This window comes from Podarcis cretensis (genome assembly GCF_951804945.1).
Source record: "Podarcis cretensis genome assembly, chromosome: 3".
Classification (NCBI taxonomy): domain Eukaryota; kingdom Metazoa; phylum Chordata; class Lepidosauria; order Squamata; family Lacertidae; genus Podarcis; species Podarcis cretensis.
In genome coordinates this window covers 16,531,689-16,547,802 of record NC_137172.1, presented here as the reverse complement: position 1 = coordinate 16,547,802, position 16,114 = coordinate 16,531,689, and the positions used below count along the sequence as shown (strand labels likewise).

General features: G+C 43.1%; 1 protein-coding gene across 1 annotated transcript in view; it reads left to right on the top strand.

The window, feature by feature from the left end:
- The window catches only part of MSH2 (mutS homolog 2), a 51,672-nt gene that overhangs the window by 23,160 nt on the left and 12,398 nt on the right, over nucleotides 1-16,114 (top strand). The window contains exons 7-8 of the mRNA XM_079968556.1: nucleotides 6,119-6,315; nucleotides 7,627-7,736. Of these exons, the coding sequence (XP_079824682.1) occupies nucleotides 6,119-6,315; nucleotides 7,627-7,736 (307 nt within the window). The remainder of the gene's footprint in view (nucleotides 1-6,118; nucleotides 6,316-7,626; nucleotides 7,737-16,114) is intronic.

Genomic DNA, 16,114 nt, shown 5'->3' with positions numbered 1-16,114 from the left:
AAAGTCCATGACACCTTTGGTAAAGGCTGTTCTCCATCTGAAGCGCTCGCAGGCCAGTGTTTCCCAGTTGTCGGTGTTCATACTACATTTTTTTAGCTTTGCCTTGAGACAGTCTTTAAACCTCTTTCGTTGACCACTGGCATTGCACTTTCCATTTTTAAGTTTGGAATAGAGTAGTTGCTTTGGAAGATGATAATCAGGCGGATATCCGCACAACATGACCAGTCCAACGAAGTTGATGTTGAAGAATCATTGCTTCAACACTGGTGATCTTCACTTCATCCAGTACACGGATATTAGTTTGCCAGTCTTTCCAAGTGATGTGTAAGATTTTTCGGAGACACCGTCAATGGAATCTTTTGAGAAGTTGGAGATGGCATTTCTAAGTGGGCCATGTTTCACAAGCATATAGTAAGGCTGGTAGCACAACAGCTTTGTAAACAAGCATTTTGGTTTCCCTGCGAATGTCCCAGTCCTCAAACACTCTGCACTTCAATCTGGAGAAAGCCGCACTCGTAGAGCTCAGGCAATGCTGGATTTTGGCATCAGTGTTGACCCTTGTGGAAAGATAACTGCCTAGGTAGGAGAAGTGACCCTGACCCAGGCACATCAAAACCTTGGCGGGGCAAGATAAAGGTCCGGGAACAGTCATGCCAACATTCTTATTATAGCACATCATCCCTGGAATTGTTGGAAACCAGGGGTCTCCCAACATGAAGTCGCTTCTAATGGCTTGTGAAAAGGCTTTCAAGTGGGCTGCAGTGTAATCTGTTGCTGAATTTTATTAGGCAGCAGGGACAGCTGAACCTGTTCCGATGCTCCCAAGTGCCATGGACTCTCCTGTGCATCTGATATACCTGTTGTTTGCAGGAACGCCAACCCCATCTGTCAAGTTTCCTTGTTAATTTCTCCAGAGCCCTGCATTATTATGCATACCAACCACTTGCCTTTAGCAGGTGCAAAGGTGCAAAATTACAGCAAGGGGAATCGTGCACATGCAATTCCCCAACATCTCCGGTATATCTGTGCTGGCATGAACCACTGTTGGGTCTCCATTTGTAGTTGATCTAGATTCCTTTCCTCTCTCTTTCCCTGCTCTTCCACCTGCGTCCATCTTCAGAGGCTTACACTGTTTTCTGGTGGTACTGAGGACCACATTGGCTGCTGAGCAGGAGCTAAAAGCGTTGTAGCCAGCTAAGTTCTACTCAAGAGTTGACATATTAAAAAGAATAGTCGTGCCTGTGAACATCAGTGGGTCTACTCTGAGTAGGACTAGCACTGGTTACAACCCAATGTCTGTACCTCTTTATAAATAAGCTACATTTGCATTGCTGTACTTTGAGTCTTACACATCCCTGATAAATTTTGAGGACTTGTAACTTGAAAATTTATTCTGTTCAAAAGTCTTTGCGCACCGTGAGAGGAAAGTATTCTCTGAGTGGAGACATGCTGTTTATACTTATAACAGAAAGAACCAACACTTCACATAGGGTTTTTAATGTTCCTAGTGGCACATTTTAAGTGGTCTCGATTTTGGATTATCACCAAAGAGAAAATTTATGCACCTCTACACGTTTCAGAGCCTTAAGTCTGTTAAGGGAAAACTGCAACATTCCTTAGTTGTTCTGGATTCAGCTTCAGGGCAGCATCATTCTGACTAGATAAGCCAGACATATACAGTATATATAAATATTCAGCTCTCCAATACATAATTGTTAGGTAGGAAGCAGACCTTCCCTGCCCCTGGGACAGAAAAGTAATACATATGAACGTTTGGATAATCTGAAGCAGCATGTAAAAATAAATACAGATCCAGCAGATTTGCTCTGCTCTAGCAGAAAGGATTCACGTGAAATAATAGTCATGGGAAAATATTTATTACCAGTTTAATAACTTGTAAGTGTTTAAGAATAGGACTTGGGGCTGAAATCTGACATAAAAATTAGCAGGCACCTGGGAAACTGTACAGTGGTACCTCGGGTTACAGACGCTTCAGGTTATGCGTTTTCTGGTTGCGCACTGTGCTGAACCCAGAAGTACCAGAACAGGTTGCTTCCGGGTTTTGGTGCTCGCGCATGCGCAAAGACATCAAATCACGACACGTGCGTGTGCAGACGCAGCGCTGCAGGTTGCGAAGGTTCCACTGTAATTCATTACAGAGCATTCTGCAGCTGACTTCAAAGTCACTATACTTTTAACAAAAAGACTTCACAGGAAGCTCTGGCATAAAACTACAGAACCAGCAAATTCTGTTGTACTCAGTTTGGACTAAATCAGGACTCTGGTTTGCTCTTTCCCTGTAGGTGTTAACAGAATCTTAATGTGATCCTCCCCATCCCCCCAACTATAATTGCTCTTTTGAATGGGCTCCTCTGTTTTGCTCTTGCATGTATTTGTGACTTGCAGAGAAATGCCACAGACCCACTGCCACCCTTTTAATCTATGACCCTCTGTTTGCAATTTCTCCCTCTTGTGAATGAGTATCTTATCTGCTCCGTCATCTGGGGATGGCACTTGCAATGAAGGAAGTGGACTTCCCCACTTGGGGGCCTTGTGCCGTGATAAATCTGTTTTGTAAGATGCTACAGGACTACCTGTTTTGTTTACTGCAACACACTGCTACCTCTCTGGCAAGCCTCAAAATTGCAGCAGCGGATTCTGCTGAGCACTAGAAAAAGATACGTAGTCCGCACTTTGCCTTGATAACCTCAGCATCTAATTTCAAAGCCTCCCTTCATGCAGTTCTTACAGTTTTGTTATTTAGTAATAACAAGGGGGGAACACTCTGCCCCAAAGAACTGCAGAACGAGAGGCTTATAAGAGATCTATGACTCTGAAGTGTGAGCAAGAGAGAGGTGTGTGAATTACATGAAACCCTGGCTTTGGTGCACATTAAGGAGTATTATATATCTTAGTGCTAGATCGTGTTTCTAATTTATATCTTATCTGTGAGTGTTTGGGGTTGTTTTTACTCTTTTTAAAAACTAGTCTTTAATGTGTGCCTTGGTTGGTGTTATGCTGAATGCTGAAAGTAATTATTGGAGGAAATTTGTGTTGTTCATTTATTATATGAAATACTCTTGGTGGTTAATTGTTTTTAAAAATATAAAGCTTCCTATTCATCACAATTGCATAAAATAATATGGAAATGTCTACAAGTTCCTTTACCCTGCCTCTACATTTCTTTCTAATGCCAAATCATGGAAGTAGAATAAATTTAGAAGTGCCAAGCAGTTCTCTGCAAACAGACCAGGTTTGCCTAATCTTCATTGTAAAATTTGATAATATTTGCATGGGTGCGTTTTCGTTGAACATACAGTACTTCATGTACTGCTTATATGTTAATTTCTTCCAGTAGTCACGTTCAACATTAACACGTTTCAGAGAAGCATTGTTTGGTACTAAGACATATAACAGTCATTCACACACCAAAACCAGTACCCCTTGCAGGTGGCATTTGTATGTATGCAAACAAACAAACAAAACAAATATGACACGTTATTTACTGCACATTTTTAGATTTTATTTGCTTCTAAAAGACCCTCATTCCACTCTAAGGCAAATTCTCCCATTCCTTCCTTTTATTTTAGAGTCTTGCTTATTTCCCTTTGTGCCTTTGTGCTACAGTTTGAATTCTCCATAAGAGCATGGTACCTATGGTTTTTTCAGCCAAAGCCTGACGGTTGCTCAACAACTGCTGGATACGTCATGCAATAAGATGCTTCAGCTCATGAATCTGAAATGTCATTTTCCTTTTTTAGCACCATCATGATGTTTGTGCCACATTTAGTTGTGATTCACAATCGTCTCCTGGATCTTCTTCCTCGTTCTCAGCAGTGGTGCTGTCTAGCCAGTGTCCCATGATTTGAGTTCATACGTTTTATTCCCCCTTCTTTATTCTGGACTTATTTTTTCAGCAATTAACTGCTTTGCAAATAAAGTGACCCATCAGCTACTTTCTAGTGATATGGAAGGAAGGCAGAGCCTTCATTTCTGATATTCCTTTCTCCCTCCTCCCTTTCATTTCCAAACTTCCAGGAAGCGTAGGGCATAAGGGGTGGTGATGAGCTACTTGGAAACTGGCAGATACATTTGTCAGGACCAGATCTGCCCCTGGCTCCACCAGCTTCTGATATCTAACCTAATTTCCCCCAAAGCCACAGCTGTGTCTACGAAGAAGAAAAGCATAATGCTGGTTATGCTAGCGAGGCTTTTAGCAAGATGTCACCGAAGAGTTTCTACTTAATTCCAGAAGCATTTAACGGAGAGTTAGCCTGCCTGCTTATATGTGCACTGAACTGACGGCAGATCTCAGCCCTCTGTGCTTTGACGGCTATCAAAGCTTGCATTAATTTGTTCTTCCTAGTACAATAATGTTGGAGTGTAGGAAGGTAAGGGATCGTCCCCTTTATGGAGAAAGAAGCAATAAAAATATCCTGAGCGCTCTGCTTTGCTGCAGAAGCAGAAAGAGAGAGAATTCTAATGCCATGGAATTATTGCAGGAGTAGAAGAAAAAATCATCCTTCAGAGGGTACAGTGAGTTTGGAGAAAATAAAACCCACTACTTGCAGGTCTCATTTGTCATACGACTGTGGGACAGTCTCCTTGCTTTATGACCCTTTTTAAAAGTGGGATTTTTTCCCCATATAGCCTCAACAATGAAAAAAAAAAAGGGAAGAAAAGAGAATTAAGCGGGTAATGTTCTCTAGAATTCATTCTTTCTGACCCCTGCTTTGGATTTAACGGAGGAGGATGGGTCATATACTTGGACTCAAGGCGTTTCTCTGGAGGTGGCGTTTTGGCACCTGAACTGAAAAACCAGAAACGTTCTCCCAATCTCTCCTCCTGCACATGTACCCGTCTCCCCCTTGCTGACTGTGCTGCTGTTGAGAAGCCTTCTGCAAAATTAAAAAAAAAAGCAGAGAAAGTTGATTGTCTTAGTGGTATTTGTTTGTGGTGGATGGAAGTACTAATTAAAAGACAAAGCTGGTAAGCTTATTTAGCTTACAATATTTGGAACCTCAGACTGCATTTCTGCTAATGAGACTGCGTCCCCTCCTGTCCCCACTATCGGGTTTTGCTTTGTGATGCGGATGGGAAGCAATTTTGTCTTTTGAACGGACTAGGTGGGGCCAAGAGTGCAATATCTTGTAGATCCCCAACGTGCTTCTGTAGAGAAGCATGTTGGGGCATACACATCAATGTTTGGCCCCCAAAGAATGAAACTTAGCCGGGAAAGCGGGTAGGTGCTGTTATGGCTTCTCCTTGTATACGTTCTTCCTTGGAGAAGGAGAGAGTGCTGTATGGGCTGCATGCAAAGGTCCTATGGGCCAGTTCGAACCACCAGTGGTCCACCCCATTTCATTTGGGTGGTCCATGGCTTGTCTATAAAAATGGAATGCAAAGTCATGGCTGCAGGACACTTGCTTTCCATATCTGTTTTAAAGATTCGTCTTTTAAGCATTACTCTGTGTGTGTTTGTGGGTATGCTTTGAACATCCTAGGCCTAGCCTACTTCACAGGGTTGTTGAGAGGGTAAAATGCAGGTGGAAGAACCATGTACACCACCTTGAGCTCCTTGGAAGAAAGATGGGATAGAAATGTCATGATGTTGATGATGAAGTTTTTAATGTTTGAAGTTTTATTCTGTTTTTAGTCCTCTGCTGGGAGCCGCCCAAAGTGACTGGGGAAACCCAGCCAGATGCACGGGGTATAAATATTATTATTATTATTATTATTTATTATATAATTTAGTGTTCTGCTTCAAGGGAGGGTGTTGCTGAACTTTTTAAAGATAACAGTTTCCCGTTTAATTCTCGTTGAAACCTTTGACCAGACATTTATCATGAACATTATTGATGGCAGCAAAGCAAACTGCCAAGTGACTGGCTCCAAGCTGTCAAGATTTTCAGTTGTTTGGCTCTTCTCACTATGATTTTCAGCCACCGTCGGGGAGTGGGCTGTTGGTGCAAGCTGAATCTTATGTGTTTCCATTAATAAATAAAGGAGGGAGTGTGGGGACAGAGAGCGATTGTAGTTGTCTCTGGAGGCTACGAAAGCCCTGTGTGCACGAACTGATTTTTTGGTCTCTTTTTGTTTCATCTTGTCCCACCCTCAGGCTAAACTTGGTGGAGGCCTTTGTGGAAGACGCAGAGCTGAGGCAGTCTCTTCAAGAAGACGTGCTCCGTCGCTTTCCGGACTTCAACCGGATAGCGAAAAAATTCCCCAAGAAAGCCACACTCCAGGACTGTTACAAAATATACCAGGCTGTTAATCAGATACCGAATGTGATAGAAGCACTGGACAAAGTTGACGGTGATACATTTTCACTGTTGTGCTATATCTATATCTTAAGCTGGCGAGAGGCAGCGAGGACTTGAATACAGTTGCTTGCTTCGTAATATGGATTCCATTGGGACAAGGGTGGAGTGGCTTTAGCCCTCCAGATATTGCCGACCTGCAACTCCCACTGTCCCTGGCTGTGCTTACTGGGATAATGGGAGTTGTAGTTCCAGCAATACCTAGAGGGCCAAAGCCTTTCCTTGCTTTCAGAGCTCGGGCTGCAGGGTTTGTGTGTGGGCTGCCCATCTAGGCTAGGAGCGCTAGAGGAGGAAATTGCCCCCAATATCACTCTGCTTGTTGAGTGGGCCTGGGATCAGGTTCTTGCCGCCCAGGGCTGCAGCCCACAACTCTCAGGCGGTGTCATAAAAGAGGAGGCATAAAGCCATCAAGCACAAAGCAAGAAAAACAGTAGAGGCAATAAAAGCGCCATATAAAACCAGCTGTAAAAGCTATAAAAACAGCGCAAGGGCTGGAAAAAACACTGGCAATTAAAAGCAGCTAGTTTTACGTGCTGAGAAGCCTTGGCAAATGAAAACGTCTACTTTTTTTTTTAAAAAAAGACAACACATTCTTTCCTTCCTTTTTCACATAGAAAGTGTTGCTTTTGCAGGACTAATTTGTGAAGTGCATGGCTAATTTTTCCTCCAGTTTTAATTTTTTTTAGAGCAGCGTTTACCAAGCCAGTGCCCTCCAGAGCTGGTTGGGGGTTGTTGGGAATTGTAGTCCAAAATCCTCTGGAGGGCAGAGGCTTAGCAGAACAACCAGGCTGTTTCCACCTCTCTCCCCACCCCACAACTCCTGGTTTCAATATTAATAGTGTATCTTCTCAGTCAGGGCAATTTAAAGTACATGGTTGGATTTTTTTTTAAAAGCAAAATGGTGAACTTAAGAGAACTGCCTTGCTCATTAAGAAGAAAAAGGATGGACTATGCTGACCTCTTCAGATGTACTTTTCTGATTTGAATGTGCCAGTAGCTAAGAAAATGAAATGGGAATGTCTGAAATATATATTAAAAAACACTCTTTAATTTGGCAGCCTGAGGAATACATTGTGTCTGTTGTCTTTTAAAAAATTAAAATTGTCTCTGCAGTGTTTGCCACCTTTCCCTGAAAATTGGCTTCTGTATTGCTCTTTAGAGAGCAATTTTTGCTTTAAACCTATTTGCCGTTTTGAACTGTTTTTAATTATCTTATATGTAGATTGCCTTGAGATGGCAGTTTACAAGGCAAGGAATAAATTGATGGTGATTATGATACATGTTTGTGTTTTTCCTTTTTTTTCAGAAAACAGCAAAACGTTAGTACAAGCAGTGTTCACAGGACCTCTGAGGGAACTGCTGTCTGACTTCTCCAATTTCCAGAATATGATTGATGAAACTTTGGACATGAACACGGTAATCTGAAGGAAGCAGAATAAAGTGGCTTGGTTCTGTCAAAGATGTACTGGGTGGATGATGACCCGGTGGTATTAGCAGCATGAACAACTTTTCTATATTTAAACTTTTCAGCCTGCCTTTCTAAAAACTTACTCAAGGCTGTTCCGCCAAAATGACTAAAAACAGCCATAGGGCAATAAAAGAAACCAAGTGCCAGCACAATTTAAAAATCACCAAGGACTGGCATTAATGGAGGAATCAGGTTATAACATAAATCTGTCCCATCAGTACTGTATGGCTTGTGTTGAAGCTAACTGTATGATGTGCTTCAGAAACGTAGGGAGTAACAGACACAGAGTTTCTTAGGGAGGGAGTTCCAGAGACTTTATGCCACCACAGAGAAGGCCCTGCTACAGACAGCCATAGGGCTCTTCCCTTATATATTAGATGTGGTGGGTCATCTTCTGAAGATCTGAGTGGCCAGGGTGGGGGCGACTTCCAGTGGGCAGAGACATTCCTTCAGTGAATGTTCTGTGATCATTTTGCCTTATTGACATGGCAGATACCTATTTACATCTCTTGAACACTGGTTTGAAGGCCGGCAAGCCTATGCAGCTGCTTAAACTTTCTAGATTAGCCCGTCATTTAAACAATTATTTTATACTGGTTTTATGGTGTGTTGGGTTTTACTATACGCGTATATATTGTTGTACATTGACTTGATATATTATGAGTTGTCGGTATATAAATAGCTTAATAAATAAATAAAATCATAGGGCTGGGACGAAAACCAACCAGTCAGAAGGCTGTCAACACAAAACTTGCCTCTCCAAGGTGGGAGCATCAACATCCAAGAATCTCATCCCATAACCAACACAGCTGAGCGCCTCTAACATAGAATGACATGCACAGCACCATGATGCTGGCATATCCAAGTAGCTACACATGAGTCTTAACTAATTCTTGAAATGCAGTTACATGCTACAGGAACTGTGTGTGTGTGTGTGTGTGTGTGTATAAGTAAAACAGTAGTGCTAGTGGGGAATCCTTTTGAATAGGAGTTGTCCCTACCACAAAGAGTTGCTTTGATTTTTCATGTGTGTTAATTAAAGTTTGTTGGGCTGCCTGGGTCAAGATATGACTGGAGGGTTTTAGTCAGTGTTAGAGCACGTTTCCACTTCAAAAGGCACCCCTTGGTGCCTCTGGCTAGGGCTAGGAAAGACTCCCTTCCTGAAATCCCAGAGGGCTGCTGCCAGTCGGTGTCTGCATTACTGAGATAATGGACCATTGGTCTGACTTGGTTATAAAGCTTCGGATATTCCTAGATATTCAACTGACTTGAAATCTGGATAAGGAGAAAACAGGAAGTTAACTTAAGTGCTGTACGTATAGAGTCTGGCTCTACCCCCATCAGAAGTTCACATAAAGAAAAATGGATTCTGCAACCTGTAGGACACAGAAATAAAAAAATGTGCATTTGCTTGTATTGCCAGCCTGACGTTCCTGCTGGTACATCCGTGCAGCCTGATCTTGCCGCTTCTCTTCGCAGCAAGTAAGACAGTTCTGCCGCCGCTAGGGACCTGTTGCTGTGAGCCACTCCTCCTGAGTGTTTCTCTGCTGTCGAGGATTCCCCTAGGTTTTACCCACCTGCTTTCAAAAACAAAAGGACGAGAAATTCTCCATATATTAAAGTAGATAAGCTTAACTGAAGCCAAGTAAGACACGTGACTCCAAGTTTTGTTTGCGTTTCCAAAATCCATGGAAGTTAATTAAGGGCGATGTTGGAGGGGCAGCTGCGGTTGCTGGAACAGCAAACTGTCCGCAGTGGGCGAGAAAGCGGGATCTCGCAGGTTCTGTTTTACGGCCTTGTGTTTCACATTAAGACCTGTAAGAATCTATCATTCTCTTTAATAGGGTACGGTAAAGCTGCAGGTTGGCATAGCAACCAAATTATATTGCTCGGCCTGCGCTGAGTAAACTTCCAGCTTCACGGACTTAGGTTTATAGAGCCGCAGATACATTGCGTGAGGTAGCGTGTATATATTATGGCAGTTTATATAGTGGCACTTGTGTACATTGCACTTCACAGAACAGTGTCACAAGCCTCCTGCGACAAGGAGCTTATAGTCTCTTCCAAGCCTTTGTGGGTGTCCAGGGGGAGATATTTTCAAGGTTGAGATTTTATTTATTATTTGAGAAATTTTTACAAACTGCGCAACCAATAAGCTCTCCAAGTGGTGTGCAAAATAAAATTACAGCTAGGGCAAAGGAAGCTGCATTATACCAAGCCAGGCTGTTGGTCTATTTAGCTCACATTGTCTGTCAGAGACCTTCTGCATGGATAGTAGCTGGTCTACCACTGTGCCGCAGCCCCTGAACAGAACTAAAACCCACAAACCAGTTAAAAGCAAATGGCTTGCCCAAACAGGAAAGCTTTCAGCTAGTGTCTAAAACAATAAAGTGTGAGTGCTTGCCCCATGTCAGTAGGCAGGGACCCCCAGAGCACAGGAGCTACCCCAGTGAAGGAACATTTGCTTGCAAATGCAGATTGGGCATTATGGGGGACTTGGAAAAATAGGAATTGGGAGTCCAGCAACATCTGGAGGGCCACAGGTTGCCTACCCTGGTTTACTAGATAAAATCCTGGAATTGGTTTCACCATCTATGTGTTTTGGGTGTTACACCTGGAGGTAAGAGGAGAAGTGTCTCTTGGTTGATGTCAGTGGTGGAAAGGTGGGATCCCATCCCATACTATTCTGCATGTGGACCAGGTCATAGACAGCTGAATTTGGTTGGGCCAGAGTGGACCCATCCTTGATCTGCTCCATACGTGCTTTGGAGTAATTCTGACCGGCTTACAATACCAGTATAGTGGATGCTTGGGCTGCGAACGTGATCTGTGTGGGATGCACGTTCGCAACCCGCGTCTGCACATGCGCGGGTTGTGATTCAGCGCTTCTGCACATGCGCGACTGCCGAAACCCAGAAGTAACCTGTTCCGGTACTTCCGAGTTTCGGCAGTCCGCAACCCAAAAAAACGCAACCTGAAGCGGCTGTAACCCAAGGTATGACTGTATTATCTCTTGACTAGGCTCCAGTTTGTTTTATGTATTTTATTTACATGCCTATTTTAACTGCTTGATGTTTAAAACTCTTAGGCAGTGTACACTGTGTACAGGGTAAAAACCATATCCCTTTATTGTTTTGTGTGTGTGCATAATAAAACAGATTCAGGGAAATCGTATAAAGCAGGGTTCAGTCTTATGACTCATGGAAAGTGTATATTTTTACAAGACGTCTGAAACAACTGATGGCAGAAGGAAGGGTATTATTCCGCAGGGTATTCTGTAGGGTACAGTGCTACAAGTAGAATTTACCCACCTGATCCAAGTGATCTTACTCGACCATAGAGGGGCAGGTGGTCTTTCAGGTTTGGCCCTCATCCATTTCATTAACTGAACCCAAGCACTGATTCATCGTTTCCACCCCTTGCCAGAATCTAATGGAAAGGAGAAATATTGCCAGGTGCTGCCTGAATACTGATGGTCCCCTTGTTCCTGATCTCGAGTTGAGGGATTGCTAGGCTTTGGGTTAAGTTTGTAAAGGCCAAGTGAATGCATTGGTTTAGACCTGCAAAAAAAGGGGGAGGTCAGCTGGGGATGCGTAGCACTGGGGTGGTAGAAAGATGCCGTTTACAGTTGAGCTAACACCTTCTCTGGCAGGGCATTGCAAGGTAGCATCCTCTGGAATGTCAGCAGCATGAGCTGGGAGATACTCCCTGGCTGAAACCCTGGAGAGCTACTGCCAGACAGTACTAAGCTAGATGGACCCCGAGGGTCTGGCTTGGTTCAAAGCTAGCTTCCTGCGTCCCTAACATTTTAGCTGGCAGCAGTAGAGACTGAGCCAGGAGTGCAGGAGTATGCAGAGAAAGTTCTTTGCCATTGAGCTATAATGCAGAAGAGGAATGGAGAGAATGAATTGGTGTGCCCCTGAATGTAGTCCAGGTAGCTGCCAGGAGATACAGGGAAAGATAATTTCACTTCCCCTGTTCTCTCTTTGGGGAGGTCCGCTCTGCACTTTTCTGGGAATATTTTGACTTCTGCAGTGGCGGCATTCAGCTGTTCCTGGTCCGCAAGCAAGCAGAGGACTTCTTTGTAGTTGCTGATGGTACAGTGTGATCACAAAGCTCTGTCCCTCCTCCCATTCCTTGCAGGCTCTAGATAGCTTTTCTTTGCTGCAATGCAGGTTACAGTGTGATGTGCAGAAAGCACACAAGTCCTTTCCAGCATTTTGTAATGAATTTTTCATCATCCTTACAAGTTTGAGAGTGAAGGGGATAGAAGGCTTTCACCTCTTTTGTTATTTCAAAGCTTCTGCTAAAAGTGAAGTTCCCTCGTCCCATTTTGAGTAGTGTGACCTACGAGAAACCTGTTTTTCTCTGATGAAATGACTGTTTTGAAAATAGCTTTTTAACAGATAACATGTGAGCAGTGTAAGGACGTGGCAGCTTAAAGTTAAAAGGTTTTTTTCTCTCCTAAAAATGCTAGGGATAGATTTAATAGAAGATGGTTTTTGAATTTTGCTTTCAGAAACCCATTATATGGGTTTCTCAAATGGGCAGAAAAGTGCAGAGTTGATAATTTGAAGTTAACATGTGAAGGCAAATGAATGGGAGGGACTAGTCTCTTGATATTGAAAACCATCTTGTTTGTTAACTGATGAATCAAAGTGCGAAAAAGCTTTAATAACATATTATGAAGGGGAAACCAAAAGCAAAGCAATTTGCATTTCTGAGGATGCTCTGGTACAAGGTGAAAAGAAAGAAAAGTACTTTTGAGAGAGGCAGTGACTCACCTTGTGGACTAGAATCTGTTTTTGAAAAAAGCATAGATCCTCAGGAATGTTATCTTATACCTAACATGAGATGAGTTTTCAAAAATCAATTCCTGGTAAGTTAGGAAGTGTTTTTTTGATATAGCTGAACCTTCAGTGCACAAAAGTCCTTCCCCCATCCCTTAACATCCAGAAGTTTAAAACAGCAACAATAGCGCTTCTGTCCTCAAAGTTAAAATATTAGCATAGCAATCATGAGATCTAGTAGCACAACATATTGGTGGATCATTTTGCTTGCCTTTTGGGTTTTCATCCCACTGTGTGTGGCTGCTAGAAGTTTGTAGACCTCGAACCTAGAGTTTCATAGCCCTGTTTCAGATATTTCTGCATACTGCTATATATCTAATACTTAGTCAGACCTTGTGGTTCTTATTTATTGTCCTTTTTGCCATTGATGACTTGCTGCTATTTGAGATTTGTTCAGCAATTTGGAGAAGAAACCCACTTCTCCAAGGAAGTTCATCAGCCAGCTGGCTGCCTGACTGTATCTAGCTACCTTTTGACCCTTGCTCTAGGTCTAGGTCTAGGTATGGTTAGGCAGCCGGCTGATGAACTTTTCAATTGATTGATTTGCTTTCCGTACTTATCTGGAAGGCTGGGCTGATGTTTCGGGAATGCAGTAGACCACCTCATCCTCTGTTTCGCTAATGTGTCCCTGCTGGGTAAATGTTAGAGCATCTCTCTGACAAAACGATCACAGTAGCAGCTGCATCTTTTCACAAAAACCCTTCCAAGCAGAAGTGAGCCCCCCAGGAGGACACCCGTTTTGTTTTGAATATGCTCCAGCAATCTGCTATTAGAAGTGGCAGCGCAGTTGTTTCCACATGGAAAGTTTACCAAGAAGAGGTCTGCTTTGTCAGATCAGTGGTCCATCTAGTTTTCCACAGTGGCCCATGGGAAAGTCCTCAAGCAGGGTAATTAAGGCAATAGCTGTCCCATTCTGCTGCCACTTAGCTTTCTCTATCGTTGGAGGGCCATTCATATAGCTATTATGTGCCACTTTTGGACCCAAAGGCCCACAAAGCAGTGAACAGATTAATACAAAAGAAGAATAAAAGCACAATAAATACGAGAGTAAATCAGTAAAAATGTGAAGCCGCACAATTACCTGTCGTGCTTAATATACATGTGTGAGCTGTGCTCATGGTCTCATCAGACATTCAGAGCCCCAGAATTCTACCTATCACTTAGAACAGGGGTCAGCAAACTTTTTCAGCAGGGGGCTGGTCCACTGTCCCTCAGACCTTGTGGGGGGCTGGACTATATTTTGAAAAGAAAAAAAGAAGAATGAATTCCTATGCCCCACAAATAACCCAGAGATGCATTTTAAATAAAAGCACACATTCTACTCATGTAAAAACACCAGGCAGGCCCCACAAATAACCCAGAGATGCATTTTAAACAAAAGGACACATTCTACTCATGTAAAAACACGCTGATTCCCAGACCGTCGGCGGGCCGGATTTAGAAGGCGATTGGGCCAGATCCGGCCCCCGGCCTTAGTTTGCCTACCCATGACTTAGAAGCAAGGCTGGCTCACTTTCCCCTCCCCTTCCTCCCAACCCAGCTGTCCCAGTCTCCCAAACGCAAAAGGGAGTGTCTTAATGCTCATCACCTGCAAAGAAGCAGCCCAGAGACGTCACCGTCAAGTCATCCAGTCTAGTGGCCCTCAAAACACCTGGTGGCAGCAGATTCCATACATAAATGGTACATTGTATGAACTAGTGGCATCTCTTGAGTCTGTTCTACCTACCACATCTGCATTATTTAGCATTAACACTGTTCTTGACATGCTATGCACAAATTGTTCCTTTGGACATGGCCCTACTTGAGCAAGGCTGCGGTGATTCAAACCAGTGTGAGAGCTAGTGTGGTGTAGTGGTTAAGAGCGGTGGACTCGTAATCTGGGGAACCGGGTTCGCGTCCCCGCTCCCCCACATGCAGCTGCTGGGTGACCTTGGGCCAGTCACACTTCTCTGAAGTCTCTCAGCCCCACTCACCTCACAGAGTGTTTGTTGTGGGGGAGGAAGGGAAAGGAGATTGTTAGCCGCTTTGAGACTCCTGAAGGGGAGTGAAAGGCGGGATATCAGATCCAAACTCTTCTTCTTCTTCTTCTTCTTCTTCTGATTACAAGAAAACATGTGAGAAGTAGTTTGACATTGCAATATATTATTGCTTAAGATCTGTTCACTGGATTTCTGCAGTGTTCATAGAAGTGTTATTCTGGCATTCTCTTTTGGGGATCTCAAAGGCAGCCTGACTAAACTCTCATTCTTTCTTTAAAATTCATGCTGTGCTTTGTAGCCCCAAAAGATCACTGCTCCTGAGGAGCTCGTGGAGAAGATTTAGATTTAAGTGTGACCGGGGTGTGAAGTTCATCTGCATTCCAGATGATCTGCCATTTTGGGCAGGTCGAAAAGACAGCGTTATGCCTCTGAATACCAGTTGTTGGGAATCTCAGGTTGGCAGAGTACTGTTGCACTCATGTCCAGCTTGCAGGCTTGACATGGTCCTTCAGGCTCATCTTACATTTTTATGTTCTTTTTCAGTCTGAGCTTACCTGTTCCACAGGATCTCAGTGTAGAGTATTCCAGCGCCCTTCAGGTGTTTTGGATGGAAGCTCCCAGCAGCTTCAGCTGACATTTGCCGGCCAGGAGTTTCAGTCTAAAACACCTGGAGGCAACAGATTGGCAAAGGTTTGAGTCTTTCCTGAGTTAGGCAGTTTCAGGCTGCAGGTGAGGAATTGTCACACTGGTGGAGAGAGGTTCTAGCCTAGCCTGCTGATGTGCTACTCTTTTTTTTTTAAAGTTTTGTATCTTCAAAACTCAGTAATAAAAGATGAGCAATAAAAACAGCTAACATGTTTCTCAAGAAAGATCAGACAGTGACTGCACCGTCTGATCTTTCTGGAGAAATGCTTGTTAGCTGCTTTTGAATTTCATTGCAGACATATAGAATATATAAGAAGGTACATGAAAACCAACCAAAATCTTTCCACAGATTGCCATGTGTCTTGGGTGGTATTCCTGTATGGTCCTCACATTGCATATATGAAGTAAATGGTTGCTAAGTTACATGAAAAGACAATGGGTTCGTTTTACCCCTGGCCACTCGGATCTGGCATGTCAGTTGCCTGAGCAACTGCCCAAACTCAAGTACACCAAATCAAGGAACAAATCTGTTACGGAATGCCGACATCTAGTTATCTCTAAATGAGGAGCTACTGTTGAAAAGTTTAACATCTCTCTATGACATAAATGTTTATTAGAATCATCCCAAATCCATATCATTTTTGATATGCATAGAGTTCACATGACTGAACTTTTTTTAATAAAAAAAGGTAAAAGTCCTCACCATGTGGTTCATTCATTTATTTTTATTTTATGTAAGGTGTTGATCAGCCCTTAGGCTGCAAACCCCAGAATGTCCTGTGAACTTAACATATATTTTGATAAATACTTGTTTTGACACTTAGACTGATCTAATCGAGAGTTTTAATCTCC